Genomic DNA, 26,083 nt, shown 5'->3' on the forward strand with positions numbered 1-26,083 from the left:
TGGGGTCTCCGCCGTGGAGCAGCCGAGGTCAGATGGGGAGGCGGAGAGAGAGAGAGAGAGAGAGAGAGAGAGAGATGGGCGGGTGGCAGCTGTCTGTGAAACATCTTCCCCTCCCCACCTCCTGGGCAGCCAATTGCCAGAGAGGCACGGTGGGGGTGGTGGGGGTGGTGGGGGTGGAAGGAAATAAAAAGAGAAGTTGCCCTTTCATTTTGCAATCTCTCTCTACGACCTTGTTTCATTCTCTTCCCTTTTGTTTCGTCCTCATTTCTCAATCTCAGCAACTTTAACACTTTTGGACTTCAACTCCCCAAATTGCCCAGCCAGCTAGAATAGATAGATAGATGGTGGATAGGTGATTGATAGATAGAGAGGGATGGATGGATGGATGGATGGATAAATAGATAAATAGATAGATAGATGATAGATAGATAGAGGATATATACACATACACGCATACACACATACATACACAGAGAGAGACAGAGACAGAGACAGAGACAGACATGGATGGATAGATATCACAGAAGTGAGTACACCCCCTCACATTTTATCAATATTTAAGTATATCTTGCAGCAGTTTAGACATTAATGGCTGGGGGCCATGATCGCTGCAGAACAACGCCCCCCCACCCCTGCGCGCGCTCAGCGGGCCACGGTAAAATTATCAAAGGCTGACTGGTCCGCGGCGATAAAAAGGTTGGGGACCACTGTCTTAGTGGACCTCCTCTTTAAGGAAATAACTTTTTAATTGACTTCCTATGTCTGGGAGGTTTACCTGATCCCCTACACTATGTATTTGGGGCATCAGAATCTCTGTTGTTATCTCTATGTCTAGAACTATCAAGTATACCTATGTTTTTTCAAGTGCCTTTTATGTATTTCCATATTCCTTTAATATGTCGCTTCATGATTATATATAATTTTAGTAATTTTAACTTTCCCAAAAACATAATTTAATTTCATTAAAAGTAGAGAAAGATGACTGCTTGACCTTAATAATTTAAAATCTTTGAACAATATTGCAGTACAGTTTACTAGAATTTATGACAGAAGCTTTTAACAAATGTTTAGAAGCCTATATTAGGGGTTAATTATCATGTTTGTGGTACGAGATACAATACTTCTCAGTACAATATATACCAAAAAAAATCAGTTTTGGTAACTAGTTATTTATACTGATTGCCATTCTGATTAATAGACTCCATTATACAATTCTTCAGAAGATGAGGAACGATTTGTGATTTGAAACTCCTAAGTTGATACTTGATAATAATTTTAACAGATAAGTAAAGAAAGGCAGAATGATGAAGTATCTGTTCAGATTTCATGACTATCAAATAAATGCACACAGGCGGTAGTAATCTGCCTTTTTTCATACTTGATGTGGTGAATTTTAAGTTATTTATCACAGTTTGAACAATTTTAGTTTTTAATGCATATTCCTGCCCTTGATAAATCCTACAAAATTAGTTACAAACTAGTCTTGAAGATTTCTTTTTAAATTTCTGAAATAAATATAGATAGATAGTAAAAATGTATGTGTTCCATTTACTAGAAATGCAAATAGTTTACAGAATAATAAGAATTACAGTCAGGAAAAAGGAAATAACAAGGGAGGGTTTTTTAAATAAAAAAATAAAAAATTTTTGCATGTATATTATTAGGTTTCATATGATGTATTATTTAGCATGAACTTTTAACAATTACACTTACAAGAGGAGAAGTTAGATTTGAATGTACTCTCAAAAAATAAACTTTTACTATTTCTGGAGATTAAATAAGAAAATTACTGGTACTGTGAGTCTGTATTCATTTGTAATCAGTAAATTAAGCCGAGCTATTTATTTTTCAAAGCTGACATATATACAATGATTATTACCTCATAAAAAGAAATGATAATATAGAAAGTAATTTTTGCTTACCGTCTGACAATAGATATTTCTTTATAAATAATATAGTTTGTAATTGGGGAATGCAGATGTTGGCAGTATATCTCAGTGTTATTCTGCAGGCTTTTATTTTACATATTTATTTGTATCTCTAGGTATGAATACATACTTGAATTCGCTGCTATTGCCATTTTTAATATATAATGTACAGCTTTATAGCACACTTGCTCATGATATGTAACCACATAGAACCTGGCATTTATATATGTCCATATTAAAAAGATCTATGCATATTTGAATAATACAATGTGGAAAAGAACAAATGTGGTAGAACCTTTTTATAAACATAAATTTTGAGATGTATTCTTTCAGTATTCTCACCATAACATGAAGTTCTTAATTAAATGCAAAAATCCAGCTACCTAAAAACAGAAACCAAATCTGATTTGCTTGAGAATAAATTGTTATTTCACTCTACTGGAATAGTTTATTTAAAAACAGGAAAAGGAAACAAAAAAGGATTTTTTTTACATCCTATGCCTCAGGGGCTAAAAGTAATGAATATTTTAAGAGATTATTTTAATTAAATTCCTGCAGATCTAAATAGAGTAATATTTTATTATCACATACATAATCATGTAACAGAAGTATTCATTAAAGTTAACACTTTCCCAACCAAGAATTCATGATAAGATTTAGTGACCTTGTACAAAAAGGCACAAATTAGGAAGAAAAATGAAGGGGGACAGACTTTGATTAATATAGGTAATGCTATACCATATTTATAATAGCTTTTCCCTATTCTGGTTTATAAATGCAGTCACTGAGAAAGGTGCCCTGCTGAGGCTGAAATGAGGCTGAAATCGGAGCACATGCCACTAGAGTGTGGGGAAACTGATCACACTGTCAGCAATTCATTTCAAAATGATGTATTTAGTGCTCATTTCACCTTCTAAGAAAGAAAGGAAAAGGAGTTTCTCAGACTGGAAGGTGATACTGTTATTTTCAAGGACATATCTAACAAAGATTGTATAAAGGGTTTAGGGTGCTGTTTTAAAAAAATGAAAAGGAAAAGAGCAAACAAGGAAAGCTTTATGCAGAAATCCAGTGCTACCATGCTGTTTGGTAATTGCTAACATATGTGGCTTCTCTATTTCATTGTAGTCGTCCTCGTGAGTTCTGGCGCCTTGACTACTGGGAAGATGACTTGCGGCGCCGGCGACGATTTGTGCGTAACCCCCTTGGATCGACACATCCTGAAGCGACCTTAAAAGCTGCCATAGACCACGGTCAGTGTAAAATCTACTCACTGTCAATAGTCTCAGGTCTATATGGCAATGAAGATAGAGAACTTGATTGCTCTAAGAGAGCAGGAACAGTCACATTTGGAGTTCTCTTCCTTGCGTTTCAGACCTGAGCATTTCAAGACCTAATTGGTCATTATCTTTTAGCAGCATCTGCCTTGGAAAAATCCTTTGGGTAGAGGGTTTAGAATACCAGAAATTTGAGACAAAGGTTTAAGATTCTCTTATTTCCTTAGGTTTTAATAAGCTTTGTGACAAATTGTTATATGTATGAAGTTGTAGCAATATAAACAAGATATATTTTCCTGTGAGAAATCCCCACTGATTATTTTAATTAACTTGAGGTTAAAATGAAAATTGTGCATGAGTCAAATGATATTCACAGGAGCTCTATTTTAATTTTCCTGCATTATACAAGCCAGAATGAAAGCTTTTCTCAAAATATAAGTAAATTGTAGGAAGATAAATAGATATCTAGATAAGATAGATGACAAGCAGGTAAACAGACTGATAGACAACATGGGCCAAGCATCTTAACCTCTTGTACTTATTCTTAAAGAGTCATTTCTGAAAGAAAATGTCTCCAATATGTTAGAGCTATAATGCCAAAAACATGACAGTATTTTAAATAATGATCAAATAGAGAAGAGCTATAAGTACAATCTTAACCTATAATGGCGTTGATCACCTCATATTTTGCTAAAGGAAGTGAAAAATCAGGTAGAATTAATTAGGCCCTTTCTGCTTTGGGATTGATACATTGTTGTACTATACACAGAGAGATTTCAAGAGTGTAAATTGTCCTTAACAGTTATATTTAGTATAGTTTGATATTATCACTTGCATTGTTTTTCAGAAGTATAGTAATGAAGTCAGTGGTGAAATTCATTTTTTTTTACTACCAGTTCTGTGGGCATGTCTTGGTGGGCGTGGCTGGGGAAGAATACTGCAAAATCTCCATTGCCTCCCCACTCTGGGGCCAGCCAGATATGGTATTTACTGGTTCTCCAAACCTACTCAAAATTTCCACTATTGGTTCTCCAGAACCTGTTAGAACCTGCTGAATTTAACCCCTGAATGAAGTAGAACATTAGTTCATTTTTGTGTATTTATCAGAATATAATAATAAGAACTTAATGATTATATTTTAATGTTTAAATATATTTTATTAAGTTTTAAATCATGATGCAATAGTGTAAAACATATTTAACTACATGAAAGATATTACGATGTTTTAAACCATATTTGTGCTTAATTTTAAATCTAATATTTAATTACTAATTGTATAATCACACATGGTGAATACTCTAGCAGTACTACTTGTGATATGTGTGGGTGTGTGTATGTGTGTGTCTATGTATGAGTGTGTGTGTGTGGGCATGCATGCATGCATGCATGCAGAGTGATGGTTGTAATAATACAGAACTTTAATAGGCTGTATGGTATGCATTTTTCACTGAAATTATTGTGAAAAAGTCAAGCAAATACAAAAATACAAAAATGAAAATACATTTACAGAGCTAATTATATAGGTGTTTTCATGGAATGTTATTTGGAAAGGCTTTTGTGCTACAATACTGTCGTTTCTTCTGAAATACCATACTCACTATTAATACAGTTTTTTGAGTTTGATGATAAAGAATACTCTTAATTCAAATATTTTTTTTAATTCTAATTCTACTTCAATCCTGTACTTGCCAGTAGAATATAGCAAACCACTGAAATAAACCTGATTTATTGAATTAATGTGTATACAATTGAAGCATGGGTCTATTGTTTCTAGATTATATGCGCTTATGCCACAAAAGACATTAATGCAGAAAAGGCATAATTTCTAAGATGGTTTGATTTGATATGGCAGACAATACTTTTTTTAATAAAGTTTTTTATTTTTTCATTTTCAAAACATATAACCATATGTATGCTATTACACAGCCAACATTGTATTGTATTATTGAATGTTTACATCATTTCGTCCTGCCATCAACTCCCAAAAACAGTTATTGGCTCTTCTGCTCTCCATACACCATATTTGTACTTTATCCATCACTTTCTTCTCCCTCTCTCTTCCACCTCCCTACCTCCTTTCTTCCCTCTGTCACACTTCTCTACTTCCCTCTCCTCTCTCCTTCTCCTCTCTCCCCTTTCCACTCCTTTCTCTCATCCTCTTCCCCACTCCCTGCTCTCTCTCCTATCCCTCTCTTCTTCCCTTACCTCTCCTCTCTACTTCACACTCTTCATCTCATTTACTTGGTATATTTCAGCTTTTGAACGAGCTCCATTTTATGTTGATGGTTATAATTCCTTTTCAATAGACATATTTAATTTTAACATATCTTCCTCCTTTTTTAAAAAAGAGAGAAAAAAGTATACATATATAGTGATTGTGCTTTTAAACTCCCCCCTCCTCCGCCTTATTTTGGCCGAGATGTAGACCTGGTTACAATTCCCAGCTATTTTCATCAATATATTTATATAATTATGCATCCTTACATGGTATGGCAGACAATACTTGATGGAATAAATAACAATTATTGTATAGATTTTAGATAGGTTAGGTTTGTGAAAATACCTTAACTGATTAACTGGTAAAACATTCTAACCCTTTAAAAAGTAAAACCTCTCTGTCCTTGCATTCAGCACATACATATATACTCACATACTAAAGCATCACATACTTGCTCAAAGTAAAAGTGCCTTAAAATTGATTCACAAAACAATTTCTGTGTGCTGTATCCACAGCTGAACAGATGCCAGGTGATTGTGCACGAATATGTTTTTTCAGCTGTTCCCATTACTGTGCTGTTCAAGAGCTCTCTTCCTTCTATAATACAAATTAAGGCTGTGGATTGCTTCACATTCAAAGAGAAAAAGGTGCTTTGGAGCGTGCAGAGATTCCAATGAAACAGCTGCCTCCTATTCCTTAAATCAAATGCACCTTTTCTTAGGATTGTGTGGCTGCCTACTACAATTCCAAAACTGGCAAAAGGCACAGCTGAATTATGGACAGATATTCTGCTTATACCCTCCACATGCTTGAACCAGGTTTTTTTGTTTTTGGCACTGAAGCAATGTATATAGTCTTAATTCAGTCTAATGCTTACTAATGAAAATAGTCTATATGTAGCAAAACTAAATAAGAAATAGAAAGGAAACTGAAATGAAAATCTACAGTCTTTGTAATTTGTATTTGAGCTAGTATATAAGCATACATTAACTTCAGGATGACAGGTATATTTGGCCTTTGAATTGCATGGTGACACTATAAAAAAGTAAGCCAAGGCAAAGGCTAGATTAATTTAAATGTATAGTCTACCTGAATTAGAATTTTGTAAGAAGCATCAAATCTCTTTCTACCCTTCAGTAAATCACAAATTCCCAATGAAATTATTGTTCTGGTCTATGGTTTCTTTAATTGCAGAATAGTCTATTTTAAGTCTACAATTTTCTACAATTCCTTTTGGTCAAAGCAATTGGATTCAGGCCAACTCAGACTCATTTGTTTTCTACAATGCAGTTTATTGGTTTAATTCTAAATACATCAGCTCTAACAATTGAAGATTGTATATAGTTTATATATGATTTCTGGAAGAAATATTCTCTTTATTATATTCATAAATGTTTTTTTCACACCTATTGTAATGTTTGTTAATTTCTGCTGTGTTCTAGATGTTCAGCTCATTTTTGTTTTGTTTAGGAAAAAAGATTGAAGGGAAATAAATTGTAATTGCAAGCCTCTGCAATAGAATATTTGATATGGTAGCTAGTTCAGAATAGGACTATTCCTATGGTTCCTCCCTGCAGGAATGCAGTTTATTAAATATTGTTGTTGGAAGAAGTGGAAGAGGTCCAGAAACAATCAGGCATATTATATTAAGGCCAAAGAGCAAAAATCATGTCCTCCTTCAGTCCCATTTATGTATTTCAGTAGCCATCTCCTCAAGGAATTGACTTGGTTTGAAGGAGAGCCTCTGGTATAGAGGTGGCAGAGTAAATACCTTAAGACTAATGTTCTCTGTTCAGACAATCAATATCAGTGCAATGACTATTCTCTGGGCTACTTTCTACTTAAAAACATTTTTTTTTAAATTCTGACAATTTAATTGCCCTTCCCAAACACACATTAACTTGCCTCTGAAAAAGGACTATAGGAGATTTTTCAAAGAGTGAAGTTCCAAATGGCTATTTGTAAAAGGCTTTATTTATGTCTTGAAAGAAGCTTGCTTTCCATTGGACCTGTTTTCCAATGTTGTGTTTCAGGTGTTGAAATGGCTGTTATCATTAAAAAAAACAATTACATAAAACGTATCCTTTGTGAACAGAAACATTTTAATTAATGCTCATTGTAGAAATGTTGCTCACAAACAACTATAATAAATTATTTACACTGAATATATCATCTTTCATTTTAAAAGGACTTTTTGCATGTGTTATAAAGACTTTACTGGGTATAATGAATAATCCCACCCTTACGTATTTTTTAGGAAACACATTCTTTTCATGGATGAATACAAAAAAACCCCCATATTTTCAGTCATCCTTTGAGAGTATTTTTAAAAGAATTTACAGAAAACCTAAAGACATAAAAGTTTCAACTTCATTAAAGTATAGCACAGTGATATTCTAGTACAGATTCCAAGTAAATGTATCAATATTAGAAATAAATGTATTAATATGAAATATTAATATATAATGTTTTTAACATTTTTTTAAAACTTAAAAAAACAGTTTTGTAAAACTAAGCATTTCAACTTATGTCCAGAAAAGCAGAAAAAATTAAGTACACAAAATACGACCCATACCAGATTATCAAACAACATTAAGTCAAAATAAGTATGCAGAAAATGATAGGTTAAAATGATCCTCTTACTGTGCCCAATTTGATCTATTGGAGCAATTATTGAGAAGGTCATCCTAAAGAGTACCATCATAACAACATATTTGGCAAAGTATAAAGGGATATTTATTGAGATATTGTGAATCTAGGAATTATATGAAAATTTTGATCTGGAACATTTAAGAGCTATACATTATTGTAACTTCTATATTTTTCAAAAGAATGAATAGCAGTATTTAAACTAATTGAAATTTCTGGGCAGTTGTCAAGGCCACTTTATATAAAATGAATTGCAACTACAAATTTGAGGCAACTTCATCCCACAATTCCATGTAGAAATTCAGAAACATGATATGTAAAAACAAATTCAATGTCAAACATCATGTTTAAAAACAAACAACATTTTGGGGGAGGGGGCAGGGGAAGAAATTTAAAATACAATTCTTTAACCTATTATATTTTTCTGAGAAGCTGCATTTACATTCTGCCAAGTCAGAGTTTCTGCAATTTATCATCATCATAGGTTCATGTGGAAAAATTACATTGTTAATGAGATGAGTTACCGTCTCTGCTTTTCCATTTATGTGGGCACATTCAGGGAGGAAAATAAGTGAGGCAGTAACAAGTTGCTTAACATTCTTTTCAGATGTCCCAGTCAAAAACTATTTAAAACACTTTGCATTTCGAGGCAACAAATAAGATTCTAAATTGTAAAATATCATTGGTCTGAACAGCCTGGTAGCCTATCTACTAAGGACTGAATGGTTGGAACTGCAATTTCTTGTAAATTCTACACCTGAGGAACACATGTTCTAAGATCTCAATATCACACAGGCATCTATTGTATGACAAGGGTATCTGATTGTATCTGTCATGTATAATTGCAGAAGGAACATCATTGGAGTATGGTGTAGAGAAGGCCCAGTGATATTTGGAATAGGATAACTGGTGTAACATAGAGGCAAGTACTGTTCAAATTGGTTAATGAGAATGAATTCAAAGCCTTGACCTTCAATCTTTCCTTGGAGAGATGAGTCAGGGAGAGATGAGGATAAAATATTGGATGGTATCAGAAGGCAGTGAGATACAAGAGAATCAAGAAGGTCAATACTCCCTTAAACTTAATTTAAATCATAGACACAGAAGTTAAAGGAAGAAAATGAATTGAATAACTGAAAATGAATAGGGGAGAAGCATAAAAAGTAGATTATGCAAATTAAAAGCAAATGAAGATACCCGAGGAAGCTATTAGCTGAAATAAGCTGATCAGAGTCTGGTCAGTGCTTCAATGGGAGACTGAACACATTGCATTAGATCTATTGTGAAAGGAAATAATATAAATAAAAAAATTAAATGCAGAAAAATTATATAAAAATTAAATTTCAATTTTGTCATAGGACAGAACAACAATATGTATTTGCTTGTTTTGGTAGTACAATCTATTATTTTTCATTTTACAAAATAGTTTCCCTATTAATTATAATTATAATTATGAAGTGTTAGCAACTAGGAAATAATCTAATGTTCAAGTTCTTCCTCACTGTTTAAGAATGCATAGCAACACTGATGCCTCAAAAAGGTATTTGACATTAGCAAAATTAAATGTGGAGCAAATTCACCTGTTCTTCCCCGAGTAGCAATAAAAATTCAAATAAGATTATATGATAAATACTAAATATCAAGGCTAACCAGTATGAATAGATGTATATTGAATGACTGAATGAATGAATCCCCATCTTTTTTGCAAGGAAATCATAGTTTATAACTTCATCTTTATTTCTTAATCATTTTATAATATGATGATAATTGCATTAAAGCTATTAAAAGCTAATTTTGTATGCAATAAGCTCAGGAATCCACATGTTCATTGTGGAATGAGCTTTGTTCAGCAGCTCCATGGACAGAATCGCATATGAGCAACTTAACTCCACTTCCCACCAGATGTCAGTCATGTGCTCATCTGTCACTATTTTTCTATCTTAACTGCCAGAGTTAATTTCCACAATTATGTCAGCAGGTGAAAGAGCTGTCAGTCAGAGACCATTTTGGCCTATAAATCAGCTAGTCACCACTTTACTCTCTTGAGCTAACTTGCAGGCTAAGATGTAAAGGTTCAAAAGAATACAATTATTAGTGTATTTCAGTAGTACTTCCAAAAATTTGTTCTCTTCCTCTCCCTCCCTTTTTCCCCCCTTCCTCTCCCATTTATATATAAAGCAATTTCAAAGCATTGCCAGTAAAACTTTCAAACAAAGCTGTCAGATAACAGAAATGATTAGCCAGCAATATGATTACGTCAGCTGGATAGTTCTATAGAAAGCATATGGCATAATCTTAAAGAATAGCTGTGTAATCTCATGTCTTAATCATATAAACATTTATGTTTTCAAGTCTGCTGATTATGACCTGTGGTTTTAATTCTGTGGAGCACAAATTAGAATTTTGGTATGTGCTGTTAAATTGCAAATACTGTGGCTTGAAACCAGAGTTGCTTTTTGTTAAAGAAAAGATAATTTCTTGGAACTTCTGTATTCCCTCTTCATCATATTCAGCACTTTAATCCCAGAATTGGAATTTCTTGGCATCAGTGCCTTCAAAGGTATGGGTGGGAAATACTTGTTTCATGAAAGTGAACTTTTGTGTGTGTTAGAGTGAGTTAGTCAAAGCCAATTGTTTTAAAAATGTAATTATAAGCTATTAGAAAAAGTCAGTCCATCTGATTAGTTAAATAATGATTTTTCACTTAATTTGCTTGAGTGCAAAGTTAATTTTTGTGCACATTTTACTACTCTGATGGCATTGAATGTATTCTGTTTATATATGCTGATGTATTTAGCTAGACAGACAGAGAGACAGTGTTTTATAAAAGAAATGAGGGCAAAACAGTCTGGCCAAATGATAAAATAAAGAAAAAGAGTCGTAATGTTACTTCATCATAGAGCATATCTACCAGCTTCTGATGGCCATTGCTACATCTAAAAAATTTACAACCATAATAAGATGTTTCAAAAAACTGGTTTCACAATATCTGATCTATAATTGCTGATTGAAATAGGTGGGAGAGAATGCTGTCAAATGGTTCAATAAGCTCAAGATATCAAGAATGATTATAATTTTTATTAACTTTTTTTTGTTTAGTTATGTTGGGTTCTGAGAAAGTGCCTGGACAAGTCCTTGCAGTTTTGGGGGGAAGGTTTTTCAGGAGTAGTTTGCCATTGCTTCCTTCCTAGGAGAGACTGATTGGCTCAAGGTCACCCAGCTGGCTTTATACCCAAAGTGGATTTAAAGCTCACAGTCTCCCACTTTTTAAGCTGATGGCCTAACTACCATACAAAACTGGTTCTGATTAATAATATAATTATCAACAGGAATGTTGTAGATTTAACTTCAATGCCTGAGAGCACTCAGAGGGGTAAGTTAAAGAATATTACTATATCTGTCTGTTGTCATCATTGAAGTGACAGCAAGTTGTCAGTTTGAACCAGTTTAAATGCTTTCTGTGTGGAAAATAAAAGATATTATAAAAAATATTTAGCCAAGAGAGCGTCTGCAAGCATTTAGTAATGACGATGAGACATATTTAATTTGTATGTGGACATTTAAGACATTAAGCTTTGCCATGACTTTTTATTGAAACAAAAGACATGAAGTAGACCCAGTAAGGTAAATCAGAATCTGCTTTTCCAGCAAAAGAAAAGCAGACCAATTTGAGAAAATGGGCTGTGTGATTCCTCCTCCTAAATGTTTTTATTTTCCAACCAGATTTTAAGTCAGCAGACTTTCAAGTGGGTCTCAATAGAGTCCCAGTGGAGTTCCAGCTGGAGAAGTGCATTTTTGTTTGAACAGAAGCTTCACTTATTGAGGGGTCCAGTTATCCAAAGATTTGTAGGATGATGTCATCACCATGAAGATAACACTCAATTCTATCTCTCCCTTTCAAATCAGTAAGGAGAACTATTTATGTGTGCATCACAGCTTCTGGAAGCAATGATATGCAGGGTCCTGACAAACAAATCAAACTATAGTAACTATAGATAAAACAGAAATACTGTGGATAGGCACTGTTTAGACTGAGCAAGCTAGGTTTTAGATAAGGTAGAGCATTTCCCGAAAGAACCAGCATGTAGCTTTAAAGACATACATGACTTCACTGGCATGGTCAACTTCCAAAATTGGACTGAGATAAAATGTTCTTATTAATCCATGCCATCATAGGTAAACAGTGGGATCACTGCTGATTGTTATGTTTCTCTTGAAGACAATCCATAGCTGCAACTGGTATTCAATTGCTAAGTAGAGCAGCTAAATAGAATCATGATAGTGATTGCTTGTGTGCTACTGAGTCTAGGTTAAGGGATTGGCATCAAGCCAAATACATTTTAGAAAATCTACTTTTTCACTACAGGTTGAATCATGAGATCAGCTGGGAGAAGTCTGTTGTAGGATTGCTCATAATAGCATGGCCCAGAGTGGAGCTTATAAAACATATTGCAATTGTGAACATCTTTCTCAAGGAAAGTATGGGTAATACCATGTTTTCTACAGATAACAACTGAATACTTGCCTGTTGATCAGGGCATTTGTAGGTGCAAACTGTTTTTAAGTGAATAATTGAATTGTATTTTATAGTCTTGTTTTGCAATAATTTTAACTGTTTTACCTCATCTTTGAAATTCTTATTATATACAACCCTCGCCTTCCTTGAGCAGAATATCAACAGTAATAACATGGGTGATTGTGTAGGTACCATAATTTTATTTTATAAATACACCCACAATAATATACTTACAAAATTGGGGTGGGGGGGGGGTTGAAGTTGTGAGAGCTAGGTAGGCTGAATTTTAGACTGAATGCCTATTGATTTTTGCCTTGAGTTATTACTGCCACTTTACACAGTTACCAAAGATAGTGGAAAAGCCAAAATGCTTGTACGGTTGGGTAAAGTACAAGAAATAGTGTTTTTAGCCACATAAAATCTGTAAGCATAGGTAATATATAAATCCTTATTCTGGCATTTTTCAATAATATTTTAAACCTCAATACATAGGCAATTGATTATCAAATCATCTATTGATATCTGTTAAGTGGCAAAAAGATATTAGGAAAAAATAGCATGCATAGGCAAGTTTACTAGAATTATTGTTGGAAAAAGTTGGCATCCATTTTGATTTCCTAACTTAACAAGTACGAAAGGAGTTGCTCAGCTTTAAATAAGACTATTAGTCTAATTGAGACAAAGTTTTATAAGCCACAAATGGTATATTGTGTCAAGTTACAGACAGCATGTTAAAATTTACAAACATGTTTGCTATCTGCTTTATATTTATTTTTTGCTCTCATTTTATTTTTTAAAAAAGCCTTAGAAAGCAACTAGACAACTGAGAATTAAATATTAGTGCATGTGTATTTTACTAACTTAAAATCCTCAAGGGAGAGTTAATTACAGGAAAACCTTTCTAAATATCAACTGCATATTTTCCATGACAAGGGGTTTTCAACTCTCACTGAATAAGTCCAGACGTAAGAGTGTTGTTTAGTTATATCCACAAATATATTTTAAAGGAAAAGGAAACAAATTATGTTCCTGCTTTCATGGTTACTACTGGTAAACAGATTTGGAAATATATTTTAAAGCATCTGGGTTCAGAAAAAAAAACATGAAATATATTAAAAAGAGGCTACATTTTAAGTTGAACTTAGAATTTGAAAAGCTAAAGACACAGATTCTAAATTGATTTGCTTTATGTATTGTGTTAATAGTTTCATTTAAAATTTCTGTTCACATGCTTACAGACACAATTACGTTTTTATATGGCCACGAGGGATTGCTTTCCTCTGTAAATGTTTGCAGATTAAAGGTTTTTAAAAATAATTCCTTGGAACCTTAAACTGTGTATGGCTGTGATCAAAACGTAATCAACTTTGGATAGAAGCTGTCTGGCCAGGATATGTTTGACATATGTTTCCAAAGAAGATGGAGGCCAGTATGTCGCTTCTTCTACAGCACAAACTAAAATGGTCTATACTTTTTCAACTCTTTTCTATACTAGAAATCCAAATAAGTTTCATGTGTTCTGCAGCTATATCACAGCAGGTAAATATATAAGTAGTGGATTGCTGCCTCCTATCTGTTTCCTGTTGTCAGGTTTAAATACAAAGAAAATATATTTAGAGATGGAACAATAGCAATGCTGAGAACAAAATCAGACTAATACACCATTCATTTATTACAATTACAGAAGTCAGCTCATTTTATGCATTTTGAAGTAGAATTATTAGAACAGACAGCTTTGTCTTAATATTAGCCTTTGCTTTTGTTTGGAATTCACTGGTAATTTTTAAAAATTTTGTGTGATACTGGAGTAAGAAAGTCAGTCTTCCTGAAACTGGTCTTTTCCAGATGTATTAGATCCCCATCCTCATCATTCCCAGGCAACATGGTTTTTATGAGAGTTATGGGAGCTGACATCCAACCTATTTGAAGGTCAATGGGTCAGAGAAAGATGGTATAAAGGGACTTCAGCGCTGGACATATTTAGACTAAAATCCCATTCATTTCAGTAGCCTCATTCCTTAAGTAACTTGTGTTTTACTGCAATTTAAAGAACGAATTGGGTTGCAACCTAACTTTATCACATCCTTTCACTTTGAGTCCGCGCAGCATTAAAATCATGCGGATTTCTCCTCCTCATGCTCATCACTTTTCCCTTTTCATCCTGCCTCCTTTGCAAATGTGCGTGTCTATATTGTGTGTGCAAACACACCGGCTTCTAAGTGATTTCTTGTGCTGGAATCGAGCTGTTAATATTACCTCTGCAAAGGAAGGCGCTGCTGAACCCCATCTCTGGGTTCTCCCCCCCCCCTTTCCGTCGAGGAACTGCGGCGCAAGGGAAAGTCCCGCTGAGCGCCGCTTTGATGGAGCCGCGCTCCTACATCGCAGTCTCCGCTTGAACGCAGAAAGGCCGCGGGTGCGTTCCCGCTTACTTGCCCTGGATTCATGAGGGCAGAATTCCGAGGAAGCTGACTTGGTCTTCCGTGCCGGAGCGATTCTGAGAGCTTGTGTTCCCGGAGAGCTGCTTGGCCGGGCGATGCCGCCGCTTTCCAAACTCGGCTCTGCCCCGCGGCAGCCAGGCGGAGTCTCCAACAATTGCGCGATCCCCTGGAGCCTCCAGATCTTAAGCGCCTTTTTAAAAAGAGAAATCTGCCACGTTGCCTTCTGTGTAGGTATGTTGTATTTTAAAAAATCCACCTTTTTTTAAAAAAAAAATCCAAGGTTGCCTTGGGTGACTCGGTTGGTATGATATTCTCAGAAACCGGGACCGTGTCTTAAAATATCTTGGCCCTGAGCGCGCCTCTCCCGAAGGAGGAGAAAGCGGAGCTGTCATTCTTTCTTGGGCTTGGGGACAGGCGGCCTCTGCTGCCGCCTGTAAAGGACAGATGTCGCCAACGCGGCGCCAGGGTCAGCCTGCTCTTTCCCCAATAAAGGTGCGTTTCACACAGGCTTCGTGGCTTGAAAGGCACTGAGGGACTTGGATCCCGAGCTGCTTTAAGTTCTGAGACAAGTTTAAATTTCTATTCCCCCCCCCCCCCCCCCCCAGTAGTAGCTCTGGAAGGAGAAAGCCCGGCGTCTTTAGGAGGAAAATCAGGCCCCAAAACTTTGAAATAGTGCCGCCTTCGCTTTCCGCCTTCTCCCTGGCCCAGGAACTTCTCAAAAGAACCGCCTCCACTTAACAGCTGAACGCGTCTCCACCCGCGAGCGCGCTCAGACGGCCGATTCCAATTTCGGACTTTCCGCTTTCCACGCGCTGTTTTTTCTTACGGTCCTTTGGCTGATTGTTAGGCACGCCTGTATAGGATTGCAGCCTCTCGGCGCGCTCTAAAGCCAGGTCCCTGGGAGCCCAGTAGGCACTGAGTCCCAACACGTAATAATGGGCTTTCCCGACCTCATCCTTTTATCTTTTGGTCCCGCGGAGGAAGGATCAGGCCGGTGTTTCGGGTGGAGTCCCTGGACCTGCACCGTGCCTGTTGGCTGAGATCTGGGAGGAGAAGGAACTGGATTGGGGTGAATTGGACAGAAGCCACTAATGCCATTTCTGGCTAGCTGATGTCCCCACAAAAGGGAGGGGACGCAGCTGTGAAGCCAGCCCCCCTCCCCAGCCCTAAAGCAATCTCTGTGGGGACTGTGAGCAAGAATGTCCCTTCAACCAGCATATTCACCTACCACAGTCCTCACAAGGAGAATGTTTCAGAAAAGGTGTGCAGTTTCTATATTATAAAAGGAAGTGTGATGATTGTGAAGAACAGGGAGGTTCAAAGTCCATTTTGTTAACACTAAGCCTTCCCATGGTCAGTTTAAATCGCAGCCTATTGCCCTGCCTGACTCATCAAAATCAAAATTTCTTCAAGTTTATAGAGGCATTTGGTTGTCGCATTGGTCTAAGTTCATTGAAATTCATAGAACCTGAAGTTTTACTGATATCTGTGGTCCTGGCTCAGTATGAATCTCCTCCACTCACTTCCCTTAGACATGTTTGGCTGGTTTGTCTATCTTCCAACTTCCCTCTTGAGAATGGCAGTGGTGTGTAAAATCTCCTTCCTCTGCATGGTCTTTGGTAAAGTTTTCTACTAAGCTTTGATAAGGTTCTCTACTATTGCCAGGTATATATTACAGCTATCTTGTGGCTCCAAATACAAGCCAACTACTTTCCTGCAACCTTAACTTTAAAAGAAAATCTGCTTACAGGTGTTTCAATGAGTGAATGGGCTGGAAATGAAGCAGGTTGTTTGCTCTGAATTTCATGTAACTTGGTTTAGAGCTAGTTCTGTGTTGCACTGAATTGCATCATGGCTCTCTAACTGTTCCTTCCCCAGTATTAAAGCAGTCGACCAGGCCATTTCACCCTTTCCCAGGTAACTTCCTTTCTCCATCCTAAGTCTTCAGGGTGTTTATTATATATATAGCAAGGCTATTTCTCTTCCCACCTCCTCATTGTAACTGTTGATAGCTGACAGCTTTGTTTCTCTTTCATTTCAGCTCCAGATGAAGATGTACTTGTTAAAGGAAAGCAGTCTATCAAGAATCAGGCTTTAGGAAATCAGAATTCAGAAAGCGAGATTCTTTTGGAAGCCGATGATGATAATTTGTCATCCATAGAGGAGAAAGAACTTGAGAATTTAACTGGTAATTTCTGCTATTTATATTCTAGAATCTCTGTACTGGTTTAGTTGCACCTTAATAACACAATTTCTGTAGTGTCTGACGTATAGGACACATGCACGCACACATACACACAGAGGTACTAAAGGCTTCTTTCTGCCTGATGAAATTATTTTCTATTGATAGGAAATAACTTTTCAAATTACTGCTTTAGATTCTGTTTGTTGAGGACTTTTGATACAATATTTCAGATATGCACATTTGCTTTTGTGTACCTTAATATTTTTTGGAGGGGGTAGCTTTCTCTAGGCATTTTTCTAAAGTGTAAATCCCAGTGTTCCAATATATTATACCAGGCTTGACAATTAATCCGAAATCTTTTTTTAAAAAATATTTGTAAGTCATTTGGTAACTTGGCTTCTTTTTTTCAGCATTTATGCCAGCCATGCTATTTTTTATTTTTTTTAAAAAATGGGGGAAACGGATATATGTTACTGTAGCAGATTTGTGAGGTTTATAAAAAAAAGAAGCAAAGGCAACTTATTCTGCTTTGAGGTTTTGAGTATGTATCCAATTTTCTCCTTTCGTGAACTGAATATTAGACACTGCTACTTTTTTTTCTTTTACTTCTGTAAAATATAGCCATATATATATCCATATATCGTGATTACTCCCCAAAGAAGAATGTTACTTGTTGGGTTAAATTCTGTTTCACTGAAAGTAGTGGATATGAGCTTATTCATTAGGCAACATCCCTCCATAGGTTTATATATTTTATTCTATTAATTGAATCATCAGTTTAGCCTTACAGTAAAGTAAAGCATGAAAATGTATCTCCTGCCAAAATAATATTCTAGTGATTAAAAGCAAGCACAATTTATGTGGCTCATATAGAAGCTACTATTCAACAGATTTTGCCAGAGCACCCAATTTGATCCATGTCTGTCTATCCTTTCCCACCCTATTCTACATTCATTACTTCTGCTAATACATTCATACTGTAATAGAGGTGAAAGGGAAGTTTAATTATATAATCTTGACAATGGCAATAGGATTAAGAAGTAATCCTTGCTAATAAAGTACTTGCAGGTTGGAAATGAAGTTGAAATTGTCAGGGGTTTTCAACAGGACCTGAGGTGCCCTGGCGCTTGCAGCTGTCTCCTTGGCCTGTAATTGAATGTCTGAAAGTGATTGAAAAAATGTTATTTCTTCCCAGGATTACATGCTAATGTACAGAGGGCAAAGGGAGACAGCAAAAGAACACATAGCTGCTTATTTCATCCATTTGTGGGAATGAGCTTTGGGAAATCACGACAGTCGTGCAGCTCTCAGATGCCCATCTGCAAACACAATGTATTTGTACGCTGGGAATAGAGGGCAAAGCTGCTCCGATCAGAACGGAGCATCTCTTCCATTGTCCTATTGGCACACATTGAGATTGATGCAAGATTAAAGACTATCACAACCTCTAACAATTGACAGAAATGACAATTCAGCTAGATTTTTTTTTGGCAGTTATTCACCCATTGATTACCTACATGTGCACACCTCATTTATACCCACTTTATTAATGCAAAAGATTACGCGTCACACATACATTTTACAATTTTTTTAAAACAAAGGGCAGGATGATAAACATTCTCTTTGTTGCTCTCAGAATTCCCTGTTTATAAACCACTAAGATGACAAATATAATCCACTTTCCTTCTCTGGATCCTGCTTTATATTAACACCCTGCATATTGTTAGAACTGTGTCCAGCCTATTGTTTTGAGTAGTACACTGATGTGCTTCTGTGATAAGCCTTGTGGAGATGTGATTATTCCAATAAAAATGCATTCAAATGGAAACCAGTGCTCCAGCTGTTTATTCCCACAGTCCCTGAGCTGCACTAGCCATGTATGGATAGCTGGAAACATATTTAACTGACAGTTGAAGCACAGTATCCTTTTCAGTTTCTATCACTGTATATTTAATATTTGAATGTATGTCTTGGTTGTGCATATAAATAAAACCTAGCAGGGAATCATAGATTTTTAAAATAGGTCCTTCCTTCCTTCCTTCCTTCCTTCCTTCCTTCCTTCCTTCCTTCCTTCCTTCCTTCCTTCCTTCCTTCCTTCCTACCTACCTACCTACCTACCTACTTACCTACCTACCTACCTACCTACCTACCTATCTACCTACCTACCTACCTACCTACCTACCTACCTACCTACCTAACCTGAGGCATTTGGTTCTGAAGCATTTCAAAGTTTTCAGGAATAAAAAATGAGATGATCTAACAACCATCTAGATGGGCATACATAATCACTTCCATTGCTTGCAGCTGTACTTGTTCAAATCTTTGGCAATCCAGCAGTGCAACAAATGCATTGCATGTGTTCTTGGAGTGTATATAAAATGTCCTTTGTTAGAGGCAGCTTGTTTTGCAAAGGGTAGGCTGGATTGATAGAATAAAAGAAGTAATATGCATATGTATATTTAGAAAATTTTGTGCTTGTTCTTCAGATCGTGGCAAACAAAGTGTTGGACTGTGTGTGTGCTTTTCTTTTCTTTTGTAGGTCCTGTTAGTCTATGTACAGCAGCTCAGCTCGTGGCCCCTTGTGTAATAGTGAAAGGCACTCTGTCCATCACCACCTCTGAAGTGTATTTTGAGGTAGATGAAGAAGAGCCCATTTTTAAGAAAATGGATCCCAAGGTAAGAGATCGCTGATTTTCTCTTTCTCTCCTTTTAAAAGACAAATAATAAGTAATCTTTCCATCCAGGCTTTTCTGTCCATTGGCTATGTTTTTCGGTCCTTAATTTAGCCAAAGTCATATATGTGAGTCTATTTAAGTATGAAATATATTACTTCTAAGAACCTCTCTTAATTACCTCAAGGGATAACCCTCCAGGGAGGTGCCTGAAAAACAAGAGAATGGGTAAAATATCTTAAATTAGCAGTACTGCCCCTTGATATCTGTGTTTTGGCTTTGAATGTTAAACAATACACCGTTCTAAAAGCATGATTTCTTGGACTTTTGTGCTGTATGGTTCTGCTTAAGCTTTTCTTAAATATACTGCAGTCCCCAAATACAAATGTAAATTACATTTCATTACTTCACAAAGCAGCATCTCTGTTTATAAATATAAACTTATTTCTTTAAAATATTCACCATGTTTGTCATATTAGAAAGTATTGCTGAACATGCAGTCTTTTTAAAGATGTGCTTTATTATATAAATAATTCTGTTTTTTTTAATAAGAAGAGAGATTTGCAGTACTTTCTTGAAGTAAATGGAACACAAAACTGTATGATCTGATGTATACAGATTATGTCTATATAGGCAATTTACACTAAATCCTGCAATTTTATTGTTCTCTATGAATATTTTTACAATATGAATAGTATCATTTACGAAATCTTTAATACCTAGTAGAAAGTATTTATGAAACTTTTTAAAATAAAATACACTTTATAGCATTGCACTAGCTAATTTAAAATTATAAACTTATCAGAATCATGTAAACTTTTCAAGCTAAGAGTAGTGTGCATATAAGAGCGTCAGTTTAACTGCAGTTTATTTGGGTGCTAATTTATTCTAAAAGTAAATATGCAGCCATCAAATAAAGAGGCAGAATACTTAATTTATATTTAACTCATTGTAGTATTAGAAACTTTGGCATATATTATTTTAGAGTAAACTATATGTATTTCCCTGCTGCTTTGAAATAACTTCTCTCCTAGTAACAGAAAAGTAAACTGGTATTAGGTTTACAATATTAGTTTAAAAACAATGTGAGCCAGACATCTTAAATTGATGGTAGTCATAGAACGCTAGAAAAGCCGTCAACTGTATTAATTTATATGGAAATTGGGAAATGTTTGTGCTAGTGGTGGAAGGATAAGCTTCAAGCTGTTGAGTTCTCTTTGTGGAAACTTTCTAAATCTTTTGTTGTTTGGGTTATGAAGTCATGCAGTAAAACAACATTGTTTTCTTACAACCCTGGCATTTTCCCATGTCCTTTCTTTTTCTTCCCTCCCTCCCTTTTCCATATGCTGTGGATAACTAAAACTTGAGTAGCCACACCCCTTCTTCCAGTACCAATCCCGCACTTGCTTCAAAGCCTGTTTAATTAATAGGGTTTCCCAGTTTAATCAATTTAATTTGTCTGTGTATTTTTCTAAACTCTGGGAAGGAAAAACCTTGTGACAGGATTTTTGAAGTAAAGCAGCTGGGGATATTGTTGTTACTGATAGCATCAAAGTTTATATTCTTACTGAAAGCCTGTTCCTAACAAGATTCTTGAATTCTAGAGCATAGTCTTGATTTTGGGCTAGTGGAATGGCTAGTGGAGCTTGTATGAAAACTCAGTTATAAGCCATTATCAAATTCGAACCATTTTCAGCATAAATATGTACTTATTGCATTTGGGTTTCTTTAGCTTTGTTTTTTGCCCCAAAATGGATACTGCACAAATAAGCACATTGGCATTCAAGCAGATATGTTATGGCTTTATCAATGCACCAAAACTAAAATAATAATTTTCCATTTTCAATTTAGACTTTTTTAGGAATACTGTTTATATGCAAAGACTAATAAACTTTTCCAAACTATTAAAAAAAACTTCACAAACCTTCTGTGACAAATTGTCTAAATAAAAAATAAAAGTAAGAGTTTTTTTGGGGAGGAAAACAAAAATTTCCTCTCTTTGTAAGGTTGCAATTCCCTTCATACTTATTTGGGAACAAGCCACTTTTGATGCCAATGATAAACTTGCATAGGTTCAGGATGAACTTAGAAAAATTCCAATAGTAAAAGGCCACTATAGATTAGATAAATGTGCACATCAAAATTTGTTTATACAAAAACAAATATCTCTCAATTTGATTCCTTCAGAAGAGAGAAATCATATTTAAACACATAAAAAATCCTTTCTGAATGAAAATCATTTTAATATGGAAATCAGTGTCTGTTGTCCTTGGGAATGATCCTTAAAAATGGTTCCCATTTTATTCCATATGCATATGTATACATTTGGTAAAAGTATGTAGGAAATAAAATGTCCTAGATTTCCTCAATTGTATATTTAGGGGTAATTTTACACAGCGTTGAAATTCGTGTAATATTGAATATTATATTATCTCTATGCAAGAAAAGGCAGAAGGCTAGATAAGTGCAGAAAGAAGGAACTTATATTCTACAAACAAAAGGGAAGTTATATCAACTTGCAATAAAAATTTAAAACTAATGGTTGCCTGGCGAAAAAAAAGTAGCTACACAAGGCTGCAGAGTTATTTGGATAATTTGTTCGTATCAGTTAGAAACATTCAAAATACCTTGTTATAATTTGTAAGTGGAAAATCTATCTTAGTTGCCCTTCTGCTTTTCCTTTCTATTTTCTGCTTAAAAAGTAAAATTCTTTGGTACAATCACCTCTTAATTGCCGATGTTTGGAATAAAGAGACACGAAGGCAATGGAAAGTTAAAATCGATTTTTTATTTTTTTTTTAATGAGGTTTCTTAACTGTTTTCAACAAGTTCAAATTTAAGCAAATGGTGGGAAGGAAAAGAAGTGCATTGTAGTCTGTCATTGGCACTGGAATACATTTAACACCAGTAAAGTTTTTATAGTGGTGATTTTTTTTTCTTTTTTTCCCCTCTTTCTTTTTGGGGTTTCTGATTTTTTTCTTTTAATTTATTTTGTTTTCTTTCCTTACTTTTTTAAAGAAAGAAAATCGTACATCTAGTTAAATAGCGTTGTTTTTCACTTGGTGACAACATTCAGGGAAACGGACAAGAGAGAGAAAAAAGGGCGACGGAGAGAAGCGGGGGTCTCACACACACGGAAATTCAAAGCGGAGAAGGGAAGAAATGTACCTCGGGTTTCGCTCGGCTGCCGCCAAGTCCTTTCACTGCCAGGAGAGTCTTGTCTTTTTAAGGACATTTTAGGAAAAGGGGAGCGGAGGAGCAGCGCCGCCGCGCCTTCAGTCTGAGCCCGTCCCCCTTCCAGAGTTTGCAAAGGAGCTCCGGGCGCCCTATAGCTTGTCCAGGCTCTTGGGGTTGGTGAGGATCTCCCGGGCCAGGCGCCAGGTCTGCTTGGCGGCGCTCTCCAGGGCCGAGTGGGGCTTGCCCTGAAAGAGGTCGAGGTTGGGCAGGAAGTAGTGCGGGCAGCGGCGGCACTGCAGGCAGGAGATGAGCTGCAGGAGGATGCCGTTTAGGCGGTCGCCCAGGCAAGCCTCGTCCCAGTCGGTCTCCCGCGGGTGCTTCTCGCACTCGTAGAGCAGCAGCGTCTTCATGTGGTAGTTGTTGAGCGGCTGGCCGGGCAGCTCGAGGTGCCGGTCGCGCAGCGTCTTGAGCACCGAGAGGCACTTGTTGCGGCAGCCGCCCAGCAGCAGGCGGTTCTCGGCCTCGCCGAACTGCAGCACCCAGGCGTCGCTCTCGGCCGAGCTCTGCTTGCCGGTCAGCGAGTAGCACTCCTTGGAGAGCAGGTTGAAGCCCTCGGCCTTGACCTCGGCCACGCGGTTGGGTCCCGGCCAGGGGATGTGGGGCAGCGGCCACTGGGCAGCGCTGCGCGGCCAGATGCCGGTGCACTTGAAGGCGGGCGTGATCTGCACCACGTAGCGCTCGCGGATGCGGAGCTTGACCTCGCTGGTGTCGGCGATCATCTTGACCACGTCGCGGTAGCTGCACTTGTCCACGGCCTGCGCCACCAGCGTCTGGAAGCGCGAGCGGATCTTGCGCGCCGACAGGTAGCCCGAGGCGGTGATGAACTCCACCCACAGCGACATGCTGCGCTTGCGGCCGTCGCTCAGCTTGAGGACGGCGCAGCCCGGCAGCGAACCGTCGTCCACGAAATTGAAGACGCCCATCTGGTTGAGGTAGAGCACCACCTCGAATTCGGTGGGCGAGATGACCTCCAGGCCCTCGTAGCGCGCGTCGATCTCGCTCAGCGAGCTGATGAATCGCGGCTCCTGCACTTCCACCTCTTTCAGCACGTCGGAAACGACCTTGCACACCTCGCGGATGGTCTTGGCGATGGCCGCCTTGCGGGCCTGGCACCGCTCCGTGTAGTATTTATTCAGCTGGTAGACTAGCTTGGCTTGCGCGGCGATCATGTTGGGGCAGACGTCCGGGCTGTACACCGGGCTCTCGCAGTACGTTGACGGATCCAACGCCGCAGCCGCCGTCTCCGTGCGGGCGGGCAGAAGCCAAGCCCGCTTCGCCCGGTCGCTGCCACCGCCGAGGAGGACGACGAGAGGGAGGACGAGAGACCGTCGGAACCCGCACTGCCGGCACCGAGAAGAGCGGGCAACTACTTCCTCCGGCGCAAAAGTTTGGCGCTTCCTTTACATCGGAGGTGCGCCCAGTTGTTGGCCTGCTCGGGTTCGAAGGGCTTCAGTTCTTCATTGGAAAAACTCGTTCCTTCTTCCGTACTCGGGGGATTTGACTTTGCCCAGCAAAAGTGGGGTCAGCGGCCAAATTCTGGATCGACGGCGCGGACAAGAGGGGAAGCCGTTCTCTTTCCCTTTCCTCCTCCCGCTTAGTTGAGGCCGTGGCAGCGCCGCTTTGCTCTGTAGCGTTGCTTTTCTTCCGGAGGCCTCGGCTGAGGAACTCGCCCAAAGGCAAGCTTTCCGCCGCTGATTCCCGGCCTGCTCCTCGTCAAAGTTCTTAAGTTTAAGTCCAGCTTTAGGCCCCCTTCGGGATTTCCCCTTTGTTAAAAAATCGGTTACAGGTAAACCTTCCCCTTTGTCCCGAATATATTGTCTTGAGCAGCAGGAAGGAGGGTGCGTGTGGATGCACTTTTCCGCTTTCCAGGATTTCTCTCCCCCCCCTCCCGCCGCTTTCCGTTTCCTTCCCCCTCCCACTTTTGGAGCTGGATGCAGCCGCTCTTATTACTTTCCTGCGCCTCGCGTCCTCTCCCGGCGCGGACGTCTGGAGGTCTCTGCCTTTGCGGAGAGGGTCGTTTAGTTTATGAATGGTCCCAGGGCCCTGCTGAAGGGAGGCGTGGCTCGCGGATCCTACAATCGCCGCCAGAGCTGTCAGAGGGCCAGCCAATCGCTGGCCCGAGCCGCCTACATGGCCGCTGCGGGGCCCGCCACGATTGCAGATGCTGAGGAAGGAGGCCGGGAAAGAGAGAAAGAGACTGGAAAGATGCTTAAGGCGCACGCATTGGTTGTATGCGCGTCTATGTACCCGATTTCCCAGTTAGTTGAAAGCCAGGAGAGAAGGCGTTTCGGTCCTCCAGAAATGGGGGAGAGAGAAACTAGGAAAAGTGCTATTGAAGACATTGCTATGAGTAGTAATGCAAGATCTCCACTTATCCTCCTGGGATGTTCAAGAGCCGGGCTTGCGGTCCCCGTTTAGAATGAAACGGATCCTTCTACAATGGATATCAGGACCGATTAGTAACGCATTGAACATGGCAGGGAAGGAAAAATATATATGAAGGAAGAAGTATATTATGAGAAGAAGGAAAAGGCTATCTTTCACACATATGAATACCCACAGACTTACACTTTTCCCGCAGGACCGTTGCGATTCCTCTCTAAATGTATTGCTCCTCAATAACTCCAGCATTTGTGAAAATGAACCCAATTATAGAAACCAATTAGGAGCCTTGATTATCCATCCTGAATAGTGTTTGGCTTAAAATTAATGATATCGTGCAATACGCCTAGTATACTGTTGCAAAATCAGTAGGTATGGTTTAATGTCCCATCAACTATGAAAAAGAGGTTTCGAATTTGAAGTTTGGCATGTTATATTATTGATATTTCTAATTACAAGTGGAGTTCCTGCTGGACTTCAGCCAGTGATCTCAGAAGCAATTATTTAACAATTATCACATTTCAGTATCTCGAGATTTATTAGTTTTATTTCCTCCCAGAGGGCTAAGACAAATATTTATTCTT

General features: G+C 37.9%; 2 protein-coding genes across 2 annotated transcripts in view; one reads left to right on the forward strand and one right to left on the reverse strand.

Moving 5' to 3' along the window:
- LRBA (LPS responsive beige-like anchor protein) overlaps nucleotides 1–26,083 on the forward strand; it is a 383,648-nt gene that overhangs the window by 176,726 nt on the left and 180,839 nt on the right. The window contains 3 exon segments of the mRNA XM_032223698.1: nucleotides 3,054–3,178; nucleotides 17,065–17,211; nucleotides 19,748–19,884. Of these exon segments, the coding sequence (XP_032079589.1) occupies nucleotides 3,054–3,178; nucleotides 17,065–17,211; nucleotides 19,748–19,884 (409 nt within the window).
- MAB21L2 (mab-21 like 2) lies at nucleotides 22,689–25,865 on the reverse strand. The gene has a single exon (XM_032223696.1). It carries the CDS (start codon nucleotides 24,284–24,286, stop codon nucleotides 23,207–23,209), a length of 1,080 nt encoding a protein of 359 aa, XP_032079587.1. The 5' UTR covers nucleotides 24,287–25,865; the 3' UTR covers nucleotides 22,689–23,206.

This window comes from Thamnophis elegans, chromosome 9, assembly GCF_009769535.1.
Source record: "Thamnophis elegans isolate rThaEle1 chromosome 9, rThaEle1.pri, whole genome shotgun sequence".
NCBI classification, from domain to species: domain Eukaryota; kingdom Metazoa; phylum Chordata; class Lepidosauria; order Squamata; family Colubridae; genus Thamnophis; species Thamnophis elegans.